The sequence below is a fragment of the Drosophila gunungcola genome (assembly GCF_025200985.1).
Source record: "Drosophila gunungcola strain Sukarami chromosome X unlocalized genomic scaffold, Dgunungcola_SK_2 000049F, whole genome shotgun sequence".
In the NCBI taxonomy this organism is placed as follows: Eukaryota; Metazoa; Arthropoda; class Insecta; order Diptera; family Drosophilidae; genus Drosophila; species Drosophila gunungcola.
This window is the reverse complement of record NW_026453193.1, coordinates 442,017-456,510: the sequence shown is the minus strand read 5'-3', so window position 1 is coordinate 456,510 and position 14,494 is coordinate 442,017. Positions and strand designations below refer to the sequence as shown.

Below are 14,494 nucleotides of genomic sequence, written 5' to 3'. Positions count from 1 at the left end.
TTTGGACAACCTCAGCCTTTTTTTATTACAAAGCCATGGCAACTCTGTAATATATCAGCATCGCATCCCGCCTTAATAGCTATAAAATCAAATTAGCTTAGTTATATACGTAATTTACGAGGATACATATATTAATAAATGCGTTGAACAAATTTGACAATTCAATATTGACAATTTTGGGTAGTAACAATTCAATTGCTGAACATTTCTTTACAATATTAAACGGTTCAGCAATTTAGTCGTTAAGGGAATACCGTAAATCATTTAGGGTATACCGTATTTGTCAACCTATTGAAACGACACGATAGACCGAAATATCGATATCTGTATTTTGCACTCAAAATAGGTTGGTCACACTGGAACAGAAAAGCGCGAACTCTAAAGAAATTTTGTTGTTAATTTAACTATTTTAATTAGCTCTCGTCATTGGGAGACGATACTTCTGGCCGAGCTTGACCCACTAGCAATCATGTCGCAGGGGGATGACTATCAGCTCGCCCTGATGCTGCAGGAACAGCTGAACTCTGAGCCAGGGCAAAATAGCTCAGCCATCAGTGGCGAGAACAAAGTACGTAGTTAGAATGTTGCTCCAAAAAACTAGATAATCCTAATCGCAGGTTGTGCAGGATTCGGACTATCAGATGGCCCTAAAGCTGCAGGCCCTTCTGGATTCGGAGAACGAGCGCGAAGAGGAAGGCCTGGCCAGCGACTTGGACACCAGTCTCCAGTTCGTATACCCGTCCAAGCAGGCTAAAACTGTGAGTGTTCGGAAATTCCCATTTGCCATTCAACTAAGACCCCTGTCACAATTTCCAATACAAAACAGAACACAATGAGCAACGGAAATACTGCAAATACTGGAAAGGGGAAGCCGCAACCGCCAGTGCGGGCCATTCAGGCCAGCCATGATGAATATCTCAACCAGACGGTAAACCTGGTGCATCCGCAGTGGGAACTGGTCGATCCCACTCCTGACATCTTCTCCATGTTCCTCCGCTTCGACGAGAAGTTCTTCCAGAAGCGCCTGGGCGCCGTGGCCCTCGAGTGGAGCAAGCGGATGTACTCGTGCGCGGGCATCTGCTACCAGCGGGGCAATCGATTCGTCAAGGAGGTGACCATCCGGCTGAGCGAACCGCTGCTCAAGCTGCGTCCGCGGAAGGATCTCGTCGAGACGCTCTTGGTAAGCACTTAAAGATTGCTAGGCTATCGTATACCATAAAACATATAAAAACTTAAACACAATTACAATTTGCAGAGTGCGTATTTAAAACATGCACATGTAAACAGGACATTTTCGTGTAAAGCGTTACTGAAATGCAACTCGTCAAATATCTCATAAGATTGGATTTGTTGTCGTTTATCATTCAATGTAGAATCATTTCCCTTTATTCCAGCACGAGATGATTCACGCTTACTGCTTTATCCTCAACATCCGCGAGGGCAACGGAGGTCATGGGCCCAACTTCAAGCGCATGATGGAGACGATAAACAAGGTGGCGGGCACGAACATCTCCGTTTACCACACATTCCACGACGAGGTGGCCGCCTATCGTACACACATATGGCGCTGCACGGGCATTTGCCAGGAGCGCACGCCCTTCCAGGGCTATGTGAAGCGCACAGCCAACCGGCCACCCGGACCCAGTGACCAGTGGTGGGAGAAGCACACGCGCGAGTGTGGCGGCACCTTCATAAAGGTGGGTGAGCCGTCCAAACCATCCAAGCCCCCCAAGTTGGAGGCCAAGCCGAGGGCGAAGAAGGCTTTTCCTCCGCCGCCAGTGGCTGCGCCCAAAGATGATATACGCAACTGGCTGGGCAAGCCGGCGGCCAAGAAGCCAGCCACCGAGGCTGCTTTGCTGGGCAATCTGGTGGGCGCCATGCCACCGACCTCATATCCGGGACTCTCCACCGATCCCTTTGTCATGCCCAAGCCGCCAGCTGCAGTCAAGCCGCGTGGCGCGAACATTGTGAGCTTCGGCGATCTCAACAGTAGTGGCGAAGGGGATGACCAGCCCGCAGGAGCACGCCAGCCTGAGATGAGCGGACAGGGCTATAGCGTCGGCAGAGCCAGCTCCGGAGTGGTCATCGATATTACCGGCACTGACAGTCCCAATCCCACTCAACTGCGCAATATGCGTCTGGAGCGGTTTGGTCAGGCTAGTTCCACTCAGAAATCCAAAGCAGATGCAGATGCGGTTGCAAATGCAAATGAAGATGCAGCCAGAAAGCGACGCCGTGCTTCCAGTGATAGCGATATAGTCAGCTGGGAGTCCTACGACGATGATGTGATGGTCAGAAATGTGGAAATGCCCGTGATTGATCTGGAGGACAGCGATAGCGATCAGGAGCAGCAGCCGGAGAAGGAGGCTGCCAGGAAGCCAGGTGCTAGGCACACCATGAGCAGTCTTGAGCGCACCCAGATCATCAAGCGTGAGGTGATGGAGGACGAATCGTCCTATTCCGAGGACGATATCCTCTTCATCGATGACGAATACGACGATGGGGAGGCGGCGGCCAGCGATGCCAGTCTCACGGCGGCCACCGAACTGGCCGACCAGTCAATCATCGACGATCTCTTCGGGGAGGACACGCTGCTTCAGGAGTTCCAGCGCGAGAACTCCGTGCTGCCTAGTTGCTCGAACTACTCCAGCAATGTGGACAACGACATCGTCTCCTGTCCCATTTGCTTTGAGAAGATGAAGCGTACGCAGCTGGCCAATCACTTCGAGGGCTGCAGCATCACGGTGCGCGTGGAGTTTAAGGCGAAATGGAGCCAGCCAAGTGCCACCACTTCCAACACCTCGAAGCCCTCCACTTCCCGTCGCTCCCAGCCAAAGCCAAAGCCAAAGTCGAAGCGCGCTGAGGCAAAGCAGATTCTGCGCGATGCCGGATACACTAACACGGAGATCGACGAGCTGAATCTGAGCTCCTCCAGCGATTCGGCCACCGTGCTGTCCAGCGAGGATGACCTAACTCCCCGCCAGCGCCGTCAGCGCAGCTTGTTCAAACAGACCGTGTTCTGCCCAAAATGCGGCCAGGAGCTGATGGGCCACCAGATGAAGGTGCACCGCTCCGTTTGCCAGGCCAATAAGCGCTAGGCTGCCACCCTCAATCTCACCTCCATTTCGTGAAGCTATCTACGTATACGTTATGCATATATTTTGTTGTATTGTTTGAATACCAATTTCATTTTCGTTTGTTAATCCTCTGTGAATACAAATTATGTTACAAGATGCGCCCGTAATATCGCAAGTTCTTTTTATCAGCGTAGCGCGTTGCCAGCGCCGGCCAGTGAACCACGAAAAGATCCGCCAGCGGCAGGAGCAGGCGCCCGCTCAGTGATAGCGTCTCCACGCGGCAGAAGCTCTCCACGAAGACAATCCTGGAGTGCGAGGGCAGGCGTCCGAGGAGGCGCCACAAGTAGGCTGCGTAGCAGAAGGGCACACAGGTGCCGGGTCCGTTGCAGAGAATCAGTTGGGGGCGATCTCGCCACACCAGGTAGCAGCTCCAGAGGAGCGCCCACAGGGTGGTGAAGATGCTGCTCAGCCAGGACTGGCCCACACTGCGGCTGCGCGGCACCCGCTCCGATGCCGCCGACCGGGATGCCTGCGGCAGGGCCTGCCTGAACTGTTGCTCCGAGGTGGAGTCACTGCTGGCCAGGATCAGGCGAATGGGCTGGTACTTCCCCGCCTGCTGGACGTTCGCCTGCTGCAGCAGCGCCTGGGTCAGTCGGCACATCTCGGCCGTGTGGCCGCCGGAGCCCAGGACCACATAGGTGGGATGGAGCACGCCGTTGGTGGCCATGATCCTCTCCAGGAATTCAATTTGAATGATAGCAAGTCGATAACAAATACATTTGTTTACATTTTGTTTTCGATATATACCTATCGATGAAAGCTTTGATTGTTAATGGCCTTATGACATTACATTTTCGTTCCCATTCATTGTTGCAACCCACGTTAAAAATTAAAGCACTGTAATAATGTGTAATAAATATTGTTAAGCATTTAAAGGTTTAAATTAAGCAGTGGCTAGTTAGTAGTTGAAAGATGAAATATATAAGAAATATTTTTAAGCAACAATGTTTAAATTAAACGTCAACTAGCAAAGCAAGCATATATCAAGCAATCCACATATATTGTTGTCTCTTTCCGTGAGTCAATGAATGAAATCATCAATCCAATGTCATAAGGCCATAACTGTTTATGGCTAGAACTAGCTCCCAAATGAACTGTTGGTTCGGGCGATATCGATAACAGCACCGATAGAATACCGATGAGCGTTCCTTGTCGCTCGCAACGAAATTTAAAATTACGGTAAAACCTGTGATCCCGTGGAGCAGTTAGGAGGCTAAGAGGATAATGGCGCCTCCCGCGGGTAGGAGCAAGTGGTCTTCAGCCGCAGGCAAGACCGGAGCGGATCGCAACGCCGCCATAGCCGACAATGTGAACAAACTGATCAGGAAGCTGTCGGGAAGGAAGGTAGGTGGCGGGTACCAAAAAGCAGCCATTTTTCCAATCCCATTTATCCATGGATCCCAAACGCAGGCCAGTGAGGTGGAGCTGCGCAGGAACGAGCAGCGGGCCTGGCAGCTGATCCGCAAGTACCGCCACTGGAGCACCATCTGCAGCGAGGCGGGCCGCACCCTGGACAGTCTGGTGAGGCGATTCCAGGTGAAACCGAACACTGTCGGCACCGCCGTCAGGGAGCTGGCCACCAAGCTGCTGGCGCTGCCCGAACAGCTAGAAGAGCCCGGCCAGCCGGACGCAGAGGAGTCGCTGCTGAATTTCCTGCTCAGCATGACCAACGTGCCCGTGCAGAACATCCGGCGCCACCGGGAGCTGATGAAGGAATTCCGGCTGTCCCTGGTCGCCGCCATAGAGGAGTCCGAGCGGCTGGTGCAGGAGCAGAAGGCCGCTGCTGCCGCCGCCGCCGCCCACAACCAGCAGCTGCCTAATGCCGCCGAAACGGAGGTGGACTGGGTGGCCCTGTTCAGCGAGGACTTCTTGGAACCCACGGAGCAGGACAGCTCGGACAGTTTAAGTGTGAGCACCTGAGTAGTCACTCTAGTAGCCTTCTTATTCCTATAACAGTTGATGACTTGCTTACGGTTAGCAATGTAACTTTTCAAAATCTGCCTGAGATGACCAACAAATTGAAGCAAATGTTTTAATTGAATTTCACAAAGTAGTGCGGTGTTGAAAGTTTTATTTCTTACAACACAGAAGTATTTATTTGGATAATCTGTTTACAGTTAGCTTAGCAAGGCAGGTTTTTAAATTTTTAGTTCAGATGTACTTTTAGTTGTAAAAAGTAGTATGTAGCTGAATACTTGAGAAGCTTAGATGCATAGCTCATTTGCTAATTAAGTTACCTAAACTTCTTTTGAGAAATTGTGTGATAATGACATGCTCCTCTTCCTTTGCCTCTTCCCAAAAGGACTGGTCGGATGACTCGGATCAAGAAACATCGTCGACTTTGCGGCCGGGCGAGAATGTGGGCACCTCGTTGGAGCTGCCCCACATGGCCAGTCTGTATGAGCATGCCATGCATGCAACGGTGGCCGTTCCGAGTGAGAGTGGCTGCGCCAGCTATCTGCCGTCCGTTTCCGCCGAGCATGGCATCCGGAGGCCCTTCTTCCGCATCACCCTGCCACATCAGCTGGCCCTGGGCAATCCGAGCGCGCATCTGAGAGTGAGCAGGCTGCCCCAGCTGGAGGCGCTGCAGCCGCCGGCCGCAGCCACCGAGTACCAAGTCAGTGAGCGGGACTCGGACGTGCTGCCGCGCACAATTCACGCCCACTGGTGGCGGCGCGACATCGAGGTAAACGTTCTGCCACCGGACGCGGACCCGTTGGCCAACTTTGCCGTAAGCCATGCCCAGGTGGTGAACCGCGACCGCCGGGCCCGTGGGCTGGCCGAACGGCCGTTGCCCAGCACCACCACGGAGCCGTGTCTGATGAGGGAGATCCTGTTGATGTTCGTGGCGCCGGCAAACTGCTGCTTCTTCGACTTCAACGAGCTGACGCGGCGGATCAATGCCCGCCCGAATGTCAGCATCTGCACCGTGACAGCGGTAAGAACGTGGATTTAAGGCCCGCTTAAGACATTTCTTTACTCATGCCTGCCTACCCCTGTCCAGCACACAATGCAACAGTTCCTGCAAATCAATGTGGTGCCGGCACTGGAGGACATGATGGAGTTGCGACGCATCATCAGTGCACACACCTTGCACTTCGATGATAGCAGCACGGGTACGCTCGAATGCTTTGCCTACTGCTTGAGGGATCTGGTCCGGCCGATTTGCCAGTTGCTCGTCGGCTTCGAGAACATTGTCTATGATGATCCCGAAACTGGGACGCTGCTCAACTTTGTGTTTCGGTTCAGGAAACACTTTCGGCAGCTGCGGTTGTTCCGCAATCTGGCCGAAAACGTCATCCTGGAGCAGGGACCTCCCCATCTGCGCAGCGCCTATTTGCTGTCCCGACTCTCCAGGCACACAGGCATGCAGGTGCCGCACCAGAAGCTGGCCACTGCTCTCCTGCTGATTTCGCTCAAGCGCTACTGCAGCATCATCGACTCATGGTGGCGCAGGGCCACGCTGGAGGATCGCCGCAACGAGTTCATCCTGGAGAGGTGGTGGTCTGATTTCAGCCTTGTTCTGCTCCATAAATCTATTAGCTATAGCACATATGCATTTGCAGGGTGGACAAGGAAGCCGGCGACACGGAGCAGCGTGGCCAAGTGCGCAAGCGTTGTGTGCATCCGGATGAAGGCGCCCAGGCCGTGGAGATCTTCCGGGAACTGCAGTCCTGCCCCTTTTATCAGCTACTGCTGGAGCACGCCCTGGAGTCGGCCGACACGCAGGACCTGCTGGCCAACGTGAATCTGCTGGGCGAGATGCTGGCCACCAGCTACGAGAGACAGCCGCTGTCACTGTTCGACGAGCTGGCCGCCCAGCTCTTCACGCAGATCGAGGTGTACTGTGGCGCCCTGCCAGCGGATGAGGAGGATGCAGGAGCAGGATCTCAGGAGCTGGCGCAGAAGGATCTGGGTGAGGCGGCCGACGAGCTGTTGGTGCAGAATGCACAGGACAACATTCAGAACGCTGATCTGCGGGCCATACTGACCCGACCGGCGCAGGAGCGTCTGTTGGAGCGCCGGCGACAGCGTGAGAGCAAGAGACCGATTGAGTTTGTGGACATTATGAGGCGCCTGGAGCGCACCACTTGGATGGCGCTGCGGGACGAGCTGCCGGAGGCGCTGCGCACGATCCTGCGCCGGAGACAGTGCCTGGCCAACGAGTACGCCATGAGGGCGTATCGCGTGGAGCTGCAGCTGGGCGAGAACGTGCGCTTCCTGCGGCACACGATGCTGCTGGAGGCGTACTACCTGCAGCAGTCCTATTACAACGCACTCTTCACGCGAATCGAGAGCGGCGCCCGCTGGGCCCGGCGCTCGGTGCTCGATTCGGGGCTATTGGAGTCGCTGCGGCCGAACTACCCGCAGCTGGCCGAGAACCTGCGCATAAAGGTGATATCCAAGGTCAGCAGCGACACGGACAAATTCTACGAGGGCGTGGAGGCCCTCCAACTGGTGTACGACATGCCAGTGGCCCTGCAGCGCATCCTCACCGAGCGGCACATGCAGCACTACAATGCCGTGTGGCGGCTGATGCTGAAGGTGAAGTGGGCCGCCTGGAAGCTAGAGAATCTCACGTTCCTGCGGCGTCCCGGCCGAAGGCCCTACGCGCCCTTGGATCTGATCGGTCTGATGATCCGCCGCCTGGAGATCCTGCGCTTCTGGCTGATCTACCTCATCGGCAGCCTGCACACACACATCATGCAGGCCGTGGACCAGCAGTTTGAGCTGCGCATTGGTCTGTGCAAGAACATTCGGCAGTTGAGCGACCTGCACGACGAGTACATGTCGCTGCTGATGACCCACTGCCTGCTGACTGGCGAGTTCGCCGCCTTTCGCGGGACCCTCGAGCAGCTCTTCAACCTGATCTTTGTGCTGGATTTGGAGTGGACCAGCTGCGCCTACCATCTGGGCGACAACGATGCCCTGAGCTTGGATTTGAGCGGCGATGCGGACAGCGAGGCGGAGGGCAGCAACATTGGATATCCGGCCCTCCACCAGGTGGTGGAGATCGAGACGACGTACATCCGGTGCCATCAGACTATGGCCGCGATTCTCACCGATCTGGTCTACAAGCAGGATCACGGATTCCGTAAGTAAATCGCTGGCCTCGCTGGCATCGCTGGCATCACTCGTTCCGATTGCGACCCATATTAACCCGCACCTTTATTTTGCAGTAACCGCCTTGGAGGGGGCCGTCAACGGCAGTGTGCCCCACTGAGCCTGAATCTCCTCCGTATCAAAGTATTACTGCAACAATTGCCATGCCCAACCAGGCCCAATCATGCCCAATCACTCCCATCATTCCCAACTGAATTAAATGAAGCTTATTCTTGTTGAAACCTCACTGGAATTCCTCGTCGCTGTCGAAGTAGGGCTGCACGATCGGTGGCACCGGCGTGGTCTTCTCGTGGAGCGTGGCCCGCTGGATGTACGGCTGGCAGATGATCTCGCATAGGCGGGCGGTGGCAAAGACGGTGCGCTGCGGGTAGCACCGCCCGTTAACGTGCTCGCATCGCCGGTGGCCCGAGCTCCTGTTGAAGATGTACAGCTCGGCGCAGGGCGAGCAGTTGGTCTGGCCGACTATCCGCGGCTGCAGGCACTGGAATCGGCGCTCGTTGGGGCTGATGCCCGTTGACAACTGCCGGATGCCGGTGGCGAGAACCACGGCCAGCAGACCAAGCCACCGTACGAGCACTCCCTGCCCCTTCATGGTTCAGTCTCATTTTCAGTCAACCTTCAGCTTCGCAGTGCCTTTCGTTCGTTTCGCCCTTTTAATGGTTGATGTCATGGTTGTTTCGGCAATTGATACGCTGTAAATAGAGGAGTGAGCGAACTTTTCTTTGACTCTGCCATCTTAAATCTTTTGTCCAAAGAAATATCACAACAAATAGATTATAGGCTTAACAAGTATTTGAATACTTTTCCCCCAAAAGACGCTTCATTAATCCGATTTAGGGCATTGTTTTATGGATAAAATTGATCTGCTCTAATCGATATTATTAATTTATTACTATTCTTTTGTTTCTAATTTCGATCGCAGACAACCAACGATTACCGTGGGCGAAAAAGTATACGAACGTTTTATATATGGTTTCAGTGCAAAGTGTACATAAACTTATTTTGCCCACTGTAAGTATTTTTCTCCTAGAATCTTTTTAAAAGCATTTTGGGGCCTTATATATTTAAAATGTTTAGCTGTTTGTTTCCAATTTCGATGATAACCAATTTTTAAATACATTTCCCGTTGATATAATATATACATAATGTATAAGTTATATTTATTTAAAGAATTTCGTTCACGAAATTGTTTCTTTCGTTTTTAGTTTTGATCGCGAATAATTCAAAGTTCTCAAAGCTTTGTAAATACGGACTCATATAATGAGCTTAGTAAAAGAGTGAGATTTCTATAATTAACGAGGGATAATATAATTTGCAAGACTTTCAATCTAGTTATTTTAAATGCTTTAAAAAAAAGTCAAAAATAACTAAGACAAAGTCGTGAAGATTTTTCAAACACTTTCATTTTATGTTAGATTGTGGGATAGTGATATTCGAATCGAAGGAATAGGACCTTCAAGGACCTTCTCGAGTGTGAAAGCAGCCAGCTTAAGTCCGGCAGCCGGCAGAATGTCCTTGTGAATTCCAGTTGATTGCGTTACCAGGACGACCGACGAAAAATACAACAGAAATATTATATAGCCAGGCATTTTTTGGAGAAACGGAAATCTTGTTTGGGATGGCGTTCTCAGTGTCGCCACATCGGGCCAACCTGGTGCTCCAGATGCTGCTCCAGGCCAACACGTATGTGTCCCTGGCGTGGGCCCTGAGCCACTTGCTCCACATGCTCATCCGCGTGAGTCTACCCACACCCACCACAGTTCCCCAAAGTCGCTCAAACGTAATCCGCCATTGACCCCCTAGTTCAATCACTTGTGCAACCTGGAGGGCCTGTCCATGCTGGCAGCCTACATCCTGGCCGTGTCCGCCGAATCCGTGCGCTTGTGGGCCGGCTACTCCATCAACCTGAGCTCCGGCGCCACCGCCATGTGGCTCCTCCTCACGGTGACGCCCTGCATCCTGCTGCCCTCGATGGCATTCCTCCGTCTGTCCTCCGCCGGACGAAGTCTATGGCTTCGCATTGTCACAAATGCCGTGTTGGCGATGATTGCCCTGGAGGTAGTCGTATGCCTGGTGCACTTTGTGATCTGTAAGCCCGGTTCGAGGAAGAAGATGCCCATGTCCCCGGAGAAGGAGGAACTGGACGAGGAGGAGCAGCTATCCGCCCGAGTCAAATTAAAGAACCGACAGCAGACGTAGAGTAAGGCTCTGAGGTTTACTTGGACATTGGCATAAATAATAAAGTAGGATAAGCTATTGAAGCTAAGCTAAGCTAATGAACGAATGATCTTCCGCCGATCACAATCGCCAATCACAATCGCAATCACACCTTCTTGGCATCGTCCAGATTGTGCGCCTTCAGCAGGGCATCGATCGCGTCCAAATGGGCACGCATCGTGGGCAGAAAGCTGGCCAGCACCTCGATGTTCTCCTCCTGGGCGGCTCCCTGGCCGAGTAGTTGGCTGCGAGTGGGCACCCAGCTGTAGATGATCTGGAATAATCGTCTCAGTTAAATTACCAGGGAATGGGATATGGGAATGACATGGAGACGGAGGAGCAACCACCCACACCCACCTTGATTGTGCTCTGGACAATGAAGCCGTGGTAGGGCTTCAAAGTGCGCTCGTAGGCGTCCTGCAGGTGCTGCTTGAGTGCCTCCTTGGCCTGCGCATCGTTGTAGATGTTCTCGAAGAAGGCGCAAATGAGCTGGAGGCCGCGCTTCAGCCAGAGCAGTGCGTTCGCCGCAAAGTTGTCCACGTTCACGTTCAGCACAATCAGATCATCCAGATATTGGTACTTTAACACATCCGCCCCGTAGGCTTTTGTTAGTTTCTAAATCAAAAAGAGACAATTGTCCTTTGTTAGGTATTTGAATTTTTTGGAACTAAATTAAACTATTGCCTTATATATTTCTTTAAGACAAATATTTTCTTATAAGTAAAAAACATTGTTTATAAATGTGTGTAATAATTTCCTCTAGAAAATAGACCTCATTGGTAAAGTAGGCAAGAAAAACAAAATTCGAAATGAGTTACCTCAAAGGAAGAAGGTAAAAACAAACATATATATACTTTAATATATATATACATATAAATATAAAATATAATACCAAACTGCATAAAGTTTTTTTTAACGCCCTTTTTTCCCATATTAAAAATTTTTGGATCGTAGATATTTATACCCTTGCAGAGGGTATTATAATTTCAGTTAGAAGTTTGCAACGCAGTGAAGGAGACGTTTCCGACCCTATAAAGTATATATATTCTTGATCAGCATCACTAGGAGAGTCGATCTAGCCATGTCCGTCTGTCCGTCTGTCCGTCCGTTTATATGCAAACTAGTCTCTCAGTTTTAAAGCTATCTGCATGAAACTTTCCCAAAAGTTGTCTTTCTATTGCAGGTAGTATATAAGTCGGAACGAGCCGGATCGGACGACTATAGCATATAGCTCCCATAGGAACAATCGGAAAAATAAATGAAAAAAAATTATAACTTTGCTGTTTTTTAATTTTTTGTTTAGTTCTTCGACATATAGTAATGGTAAAATATTTCCGATTTACGGTTTAAATTTCATCAAAATCGGACGACTATAGCATATAGCTCCCATAGGAACAATCGGAAAAATAAATGAAAAAAAATTATAACTTTGCTGTTTTTTAATTTTTTGTTTAGTTCTTCGAGATATAGTAATGGTTTAATATTTCAGAATTACGGTTTCAATTTCATCAAAATCGGACGACTATAGCATATAGCTCCCATAGGAACAATCGGAAAAATAAATGAAAAAAATTATAACTTTTCTGTTTTTTAATTTTTTGTTTAGTTCTTCGACATATAGCAATGTTTAATTATTTCAGAATTATGGTATAAATTTTATCAAAATCGGACGTCTATAGCATATAGCTCCCATAGAAATAATAAAAATATATAAAATAACTATCTAATAATTGAGCTGCAAATAATCATAGTTTCAATGTTTTTTTTTAGCACATACTCAAGTAAATCATAATTTAAATGTTTTCAAAAGTATTTAATTAATGCAATAGCTGCAAGGGTATATGAACTTCGGCTTGCCGAAGTTTGCTTTCCTTCTTGTTTTGGAATGCTATCAGTCAAAATTATAAGTGCACATGAATTTACAATAAACAAATAATTTGCTAAGGTCTCATTTATCAATGAAGAAGTGTTCTAAGCCAAATAAATCATTTTTGAGATCAATGATCAACCAAATTGTAAAAATATTATGGAAGTTTAAATCACAAATTATAAAGGTAACTGCTTTAAGTTCATTTTTGTGAAGAGTATAGAGTAAAAAATAATTAAAACAAAATATAAAGAAATTTTGATAATAAAATTTGTAGTTTTTATAAAGACAAATGCATTTATGTTCTATATGTTGCACTCCCTGAGAGTTAAAACATTTTTTTAAATTAATCAAACAAATCTAGACACCTTCAATAGCTTAAAATTAGAGATCTTACGTTTATGTTTCCGTTCATGTCGTTGATCACGGGCGTAAAGAGTTTGCCGAAGGTCTCTGAAAAATGTGAAAAAAGTAAGCATACGCTGGCAAATCGATTGGTGGAGTGCGTTATCACCTATGACGGTCACTATCTCCTTGGAGGCGGCGAGGAAGGCCTGCGTCTCCAGCTTGTCAGTGGTGTTTGCCGGAAATCCCTTCAGCGCCTTGAACTGAATTCGCGCGGATCCCTCGCTGGCTGCCATTGTGACTTGTTGTCTTGTTGTCTTGTTGTCTTGTTGACTTGTTGACCTGTTGCGACTTCGCTTGCGATTCTAAGTGCCGAAAATTCGACTGACTGCTGGCGAAGCGTTCCAAACGAAGACTGACCACGAATATCTGCAAGTGGAGGTGCGAAAATTGGTGAATCAATGCGTGTTTATCTTATCGCGCATAGACTATTACTATTTACGTATTTAAATTGTCACTATCGAACAGCGATAATGGAGAGTGAAATAGTGAGTGCTACATATTTTGCTTGGCTCCCCAGTTTCACAACAGATTCAGATTGAGATTTAACCCATTTGAACACAAGCTGGTGCTTCAGCTCCGAGAGAATTTCAACGAAAGAGCGCAGTTGACACAAAACCTGATTGGATCGCAGCTCTTTTCTTCGCACAATGGGCAAAATTCAGATTGATTGGCATTAAACTCCCATATACTACGTTAAAAAATAGCCAAAAAAAAAATGGGTTCTAATGAAATTTATAGATTTGTTTCTGAAATCTATAATTTATATATATTTAAACTAATTGTATAATTTATTTCAATTAAAAACTTAATTCGCTTATAAATATTAGTGTTGAAAGTTGTGAGATATGGCACAAACATTTATTGATATTGAAGAAATATAATTTTTTTCATTATTAATGTTTTTGTTTTTTTCAGAAAGTTATCCGCTTTTATAATTTTTTTTGTTAAAAATTTAAATTCTTAACTTTTTATTATAAGAATTATTATTATTTGTTTTAGAATTGATAAAATAATATTAAATATTTTTTCTACTTATAAATTAAAAAGAATATGTCCCATTGTATACAAAAAAACTAAGGTCGTCGGTTTAAGCAAGTATATTTAATAAAAAACTAAAAATATTTGAACAGAAACCAACAGTGTTTTAGGAACAATGTCAAAATATACTCAATAATACAAAAATAGGAACTTTAAATTATAAAATAAATTCATGAACTAACTTGCAACTATCCATGTGTTCTTTTTTTTTTATTTCGAATAGAAATAATCAACTGATAGTACTGAAAACGCTATCGGCTCTTAAAAATTCTATACATTTATGGCATTCTTTCTGCAATAATCTTTATCAAATGGTGTTTATTTTATTACCCGCACCACAACACAGATTGATTTTTGGAAAACTAACAACTGAGGCCGCACTAACAAGTTGGCAATAAAGCTATGACTCAGCGATGATGGGTGGGTTTATCAGGTAATTTGTTTAGGTGGCGGGTAAATGTTTATCAGCTTAATTGATTGCCTCTTAATGGAATTGCCTTCAAACAAAACCCCACAAATGTTTGCTGTAAGTTATGGTTGCTTTACTGATTACTTTGAGTGAAATACCCCTTTATATTAAGCTTGTGGAGGGTATTTTTCAATAAGTTTGCAACGATATTAACTTGTTAGGTATTGAAACTGAATTTATTTAGCTTTTGTACAATATGTTTATAGCAAACTTTCGAATTCCATCCAGTATTCG

At 47.8% G+C, this 14,494-nt stretch overlaps 6 protein-coding genes across 8 annotated transcripts; 3 read left to right on the top strand and 3 right to left on the bottom strand.

Annotated features, from left to right (window-relative positions):
• The first annotated feature begins 359 nt into the window (after window positions 1–359).
• On the top strand, window positions 360–3,233 carry LOC128260996 (uncharacterized). Of its 2 annotated transcripts, none has more exons than XM_052994388.1 (4): window positions 360–568; window positions 627–758; window positions 827–1,180; window positions 1,395–3,233. In XM_052994388.1, exons 1-4 carry the CDS (start codon window positions 470–472, stop codon window positions 3,096–3,098), a joined length of 2,289 nt encoding a protein of 762 aa, XP_052850348.1. In that variant the 5' UTR covers window positions 360–469; the 3' UTR covers window positions 3,099–3,233. The 2 variants fall into 2 exon arrangements, with proteins under 2 accessions (XP_052850348.1, XP_052850347.1); XM_052994387.1 differs by having other exon boundaries at window positions 618–758.
• LOC128260986 (UDP-N-acetylglucosamine transferase subunit ALG14 homolog) lies at window positions 3,156–4,360 on the bottom strand (the record flags this gene model as incomplete). Its single annotated transcript, XM_052994364.1, is given in 2 exon segments — window positions 3,156–3,906; window positions 4,316–4,360. Coding segments are annotated over 2 exon segments (726 nt in total), but the record flags the coding sequence as incomplete, so codon positions are not given.
• Window positions 4,249–8,459, top strand: LOC128260993 (uncharacterized). Of its 2 annotated transcripts, none has more exons than XM_052994383.1 (6): window positions 4,249–4,481; window positions 4,548–5,045; window positions 5,440–6,075; window positions 6,142–6,635; window positions 6,704–8,232; window positions 8,318–8,459. In XM_052994383.1, exons 1-6 carry the CDS (start codon window positions 4,362–4,364, stop codon window positions 8,359–8,361), a joined length of 3,321 nt encoding a protein of 1,106 aa, XP_052850343.1. In that variant the 5' UTR covers window positions 4,249–4,361; the 3' UTR covers window positions 8,362–8,459. The 2 variants fall into 2 exon arrangements, with proteins under 2 accessions (XP_052850343.1, XP_052850342.1); XM_052994382.1 differs by having other exon boundaries at window positions 6,142–6,641.
• LOC128261021 (uncharacterized) lies at window positions 8,453–9,187 on the bottom strand. Its single transcript, XM_052994431.1, has one exon. It carries the CDS (start codon window positions 8,851–8,853, stop codon window positions 8,485–8,487), a length of 369 nt encoding a protein of 122 aa, XP_052850391.1. The 5' UTR covers window positions 8,854–9,187; the 3' UTR covers window positions 8,453–8,484.
• Window positions 9,188–9,879: 692 nt separating this feature from the next.
• LOC128260985 (uncharacterized) lies at window positions 9,880–10,460 on the top strand. Its single transcript, XM_052994363.1, has 2 exons — window positions 9,880–9,996; window positions 10,065–10,460. Exons 1-2 carry the CDS (start codon window positions 9,880–9,882, stop codon window positions 10,458–10,460), a joined length of 513 nt encoding a protein of 170 aa, XP_052850323.1.
• LOC128261020 (glycolipid transfer protein) lies at window positions 10,458–12,995 on the bottom strand. The gene is made up of 4 exons (XM_052994430.1): window positions 12,860–12,995; window positions 12,743–12,798; window positions 10,836–11,093; window positions 10,458–10,752 (listed from the first exon to the last, which is right to left on the bottom strand). The coding sequence occupies exons 1-4, from the start codon at window positions 12,984–12,986 to the stop codon at window positions 10,585–10,587; spliced, it is 609 nt and encodes a 202-aa protein (XP_052850390.1). The 5' UTR covers window positions 12,987–12,995; the 3' UTR covers window positions 10,458–10,584.
• Window positions 12,996–14,494: the final 1,499 nt, after the last annotated feature.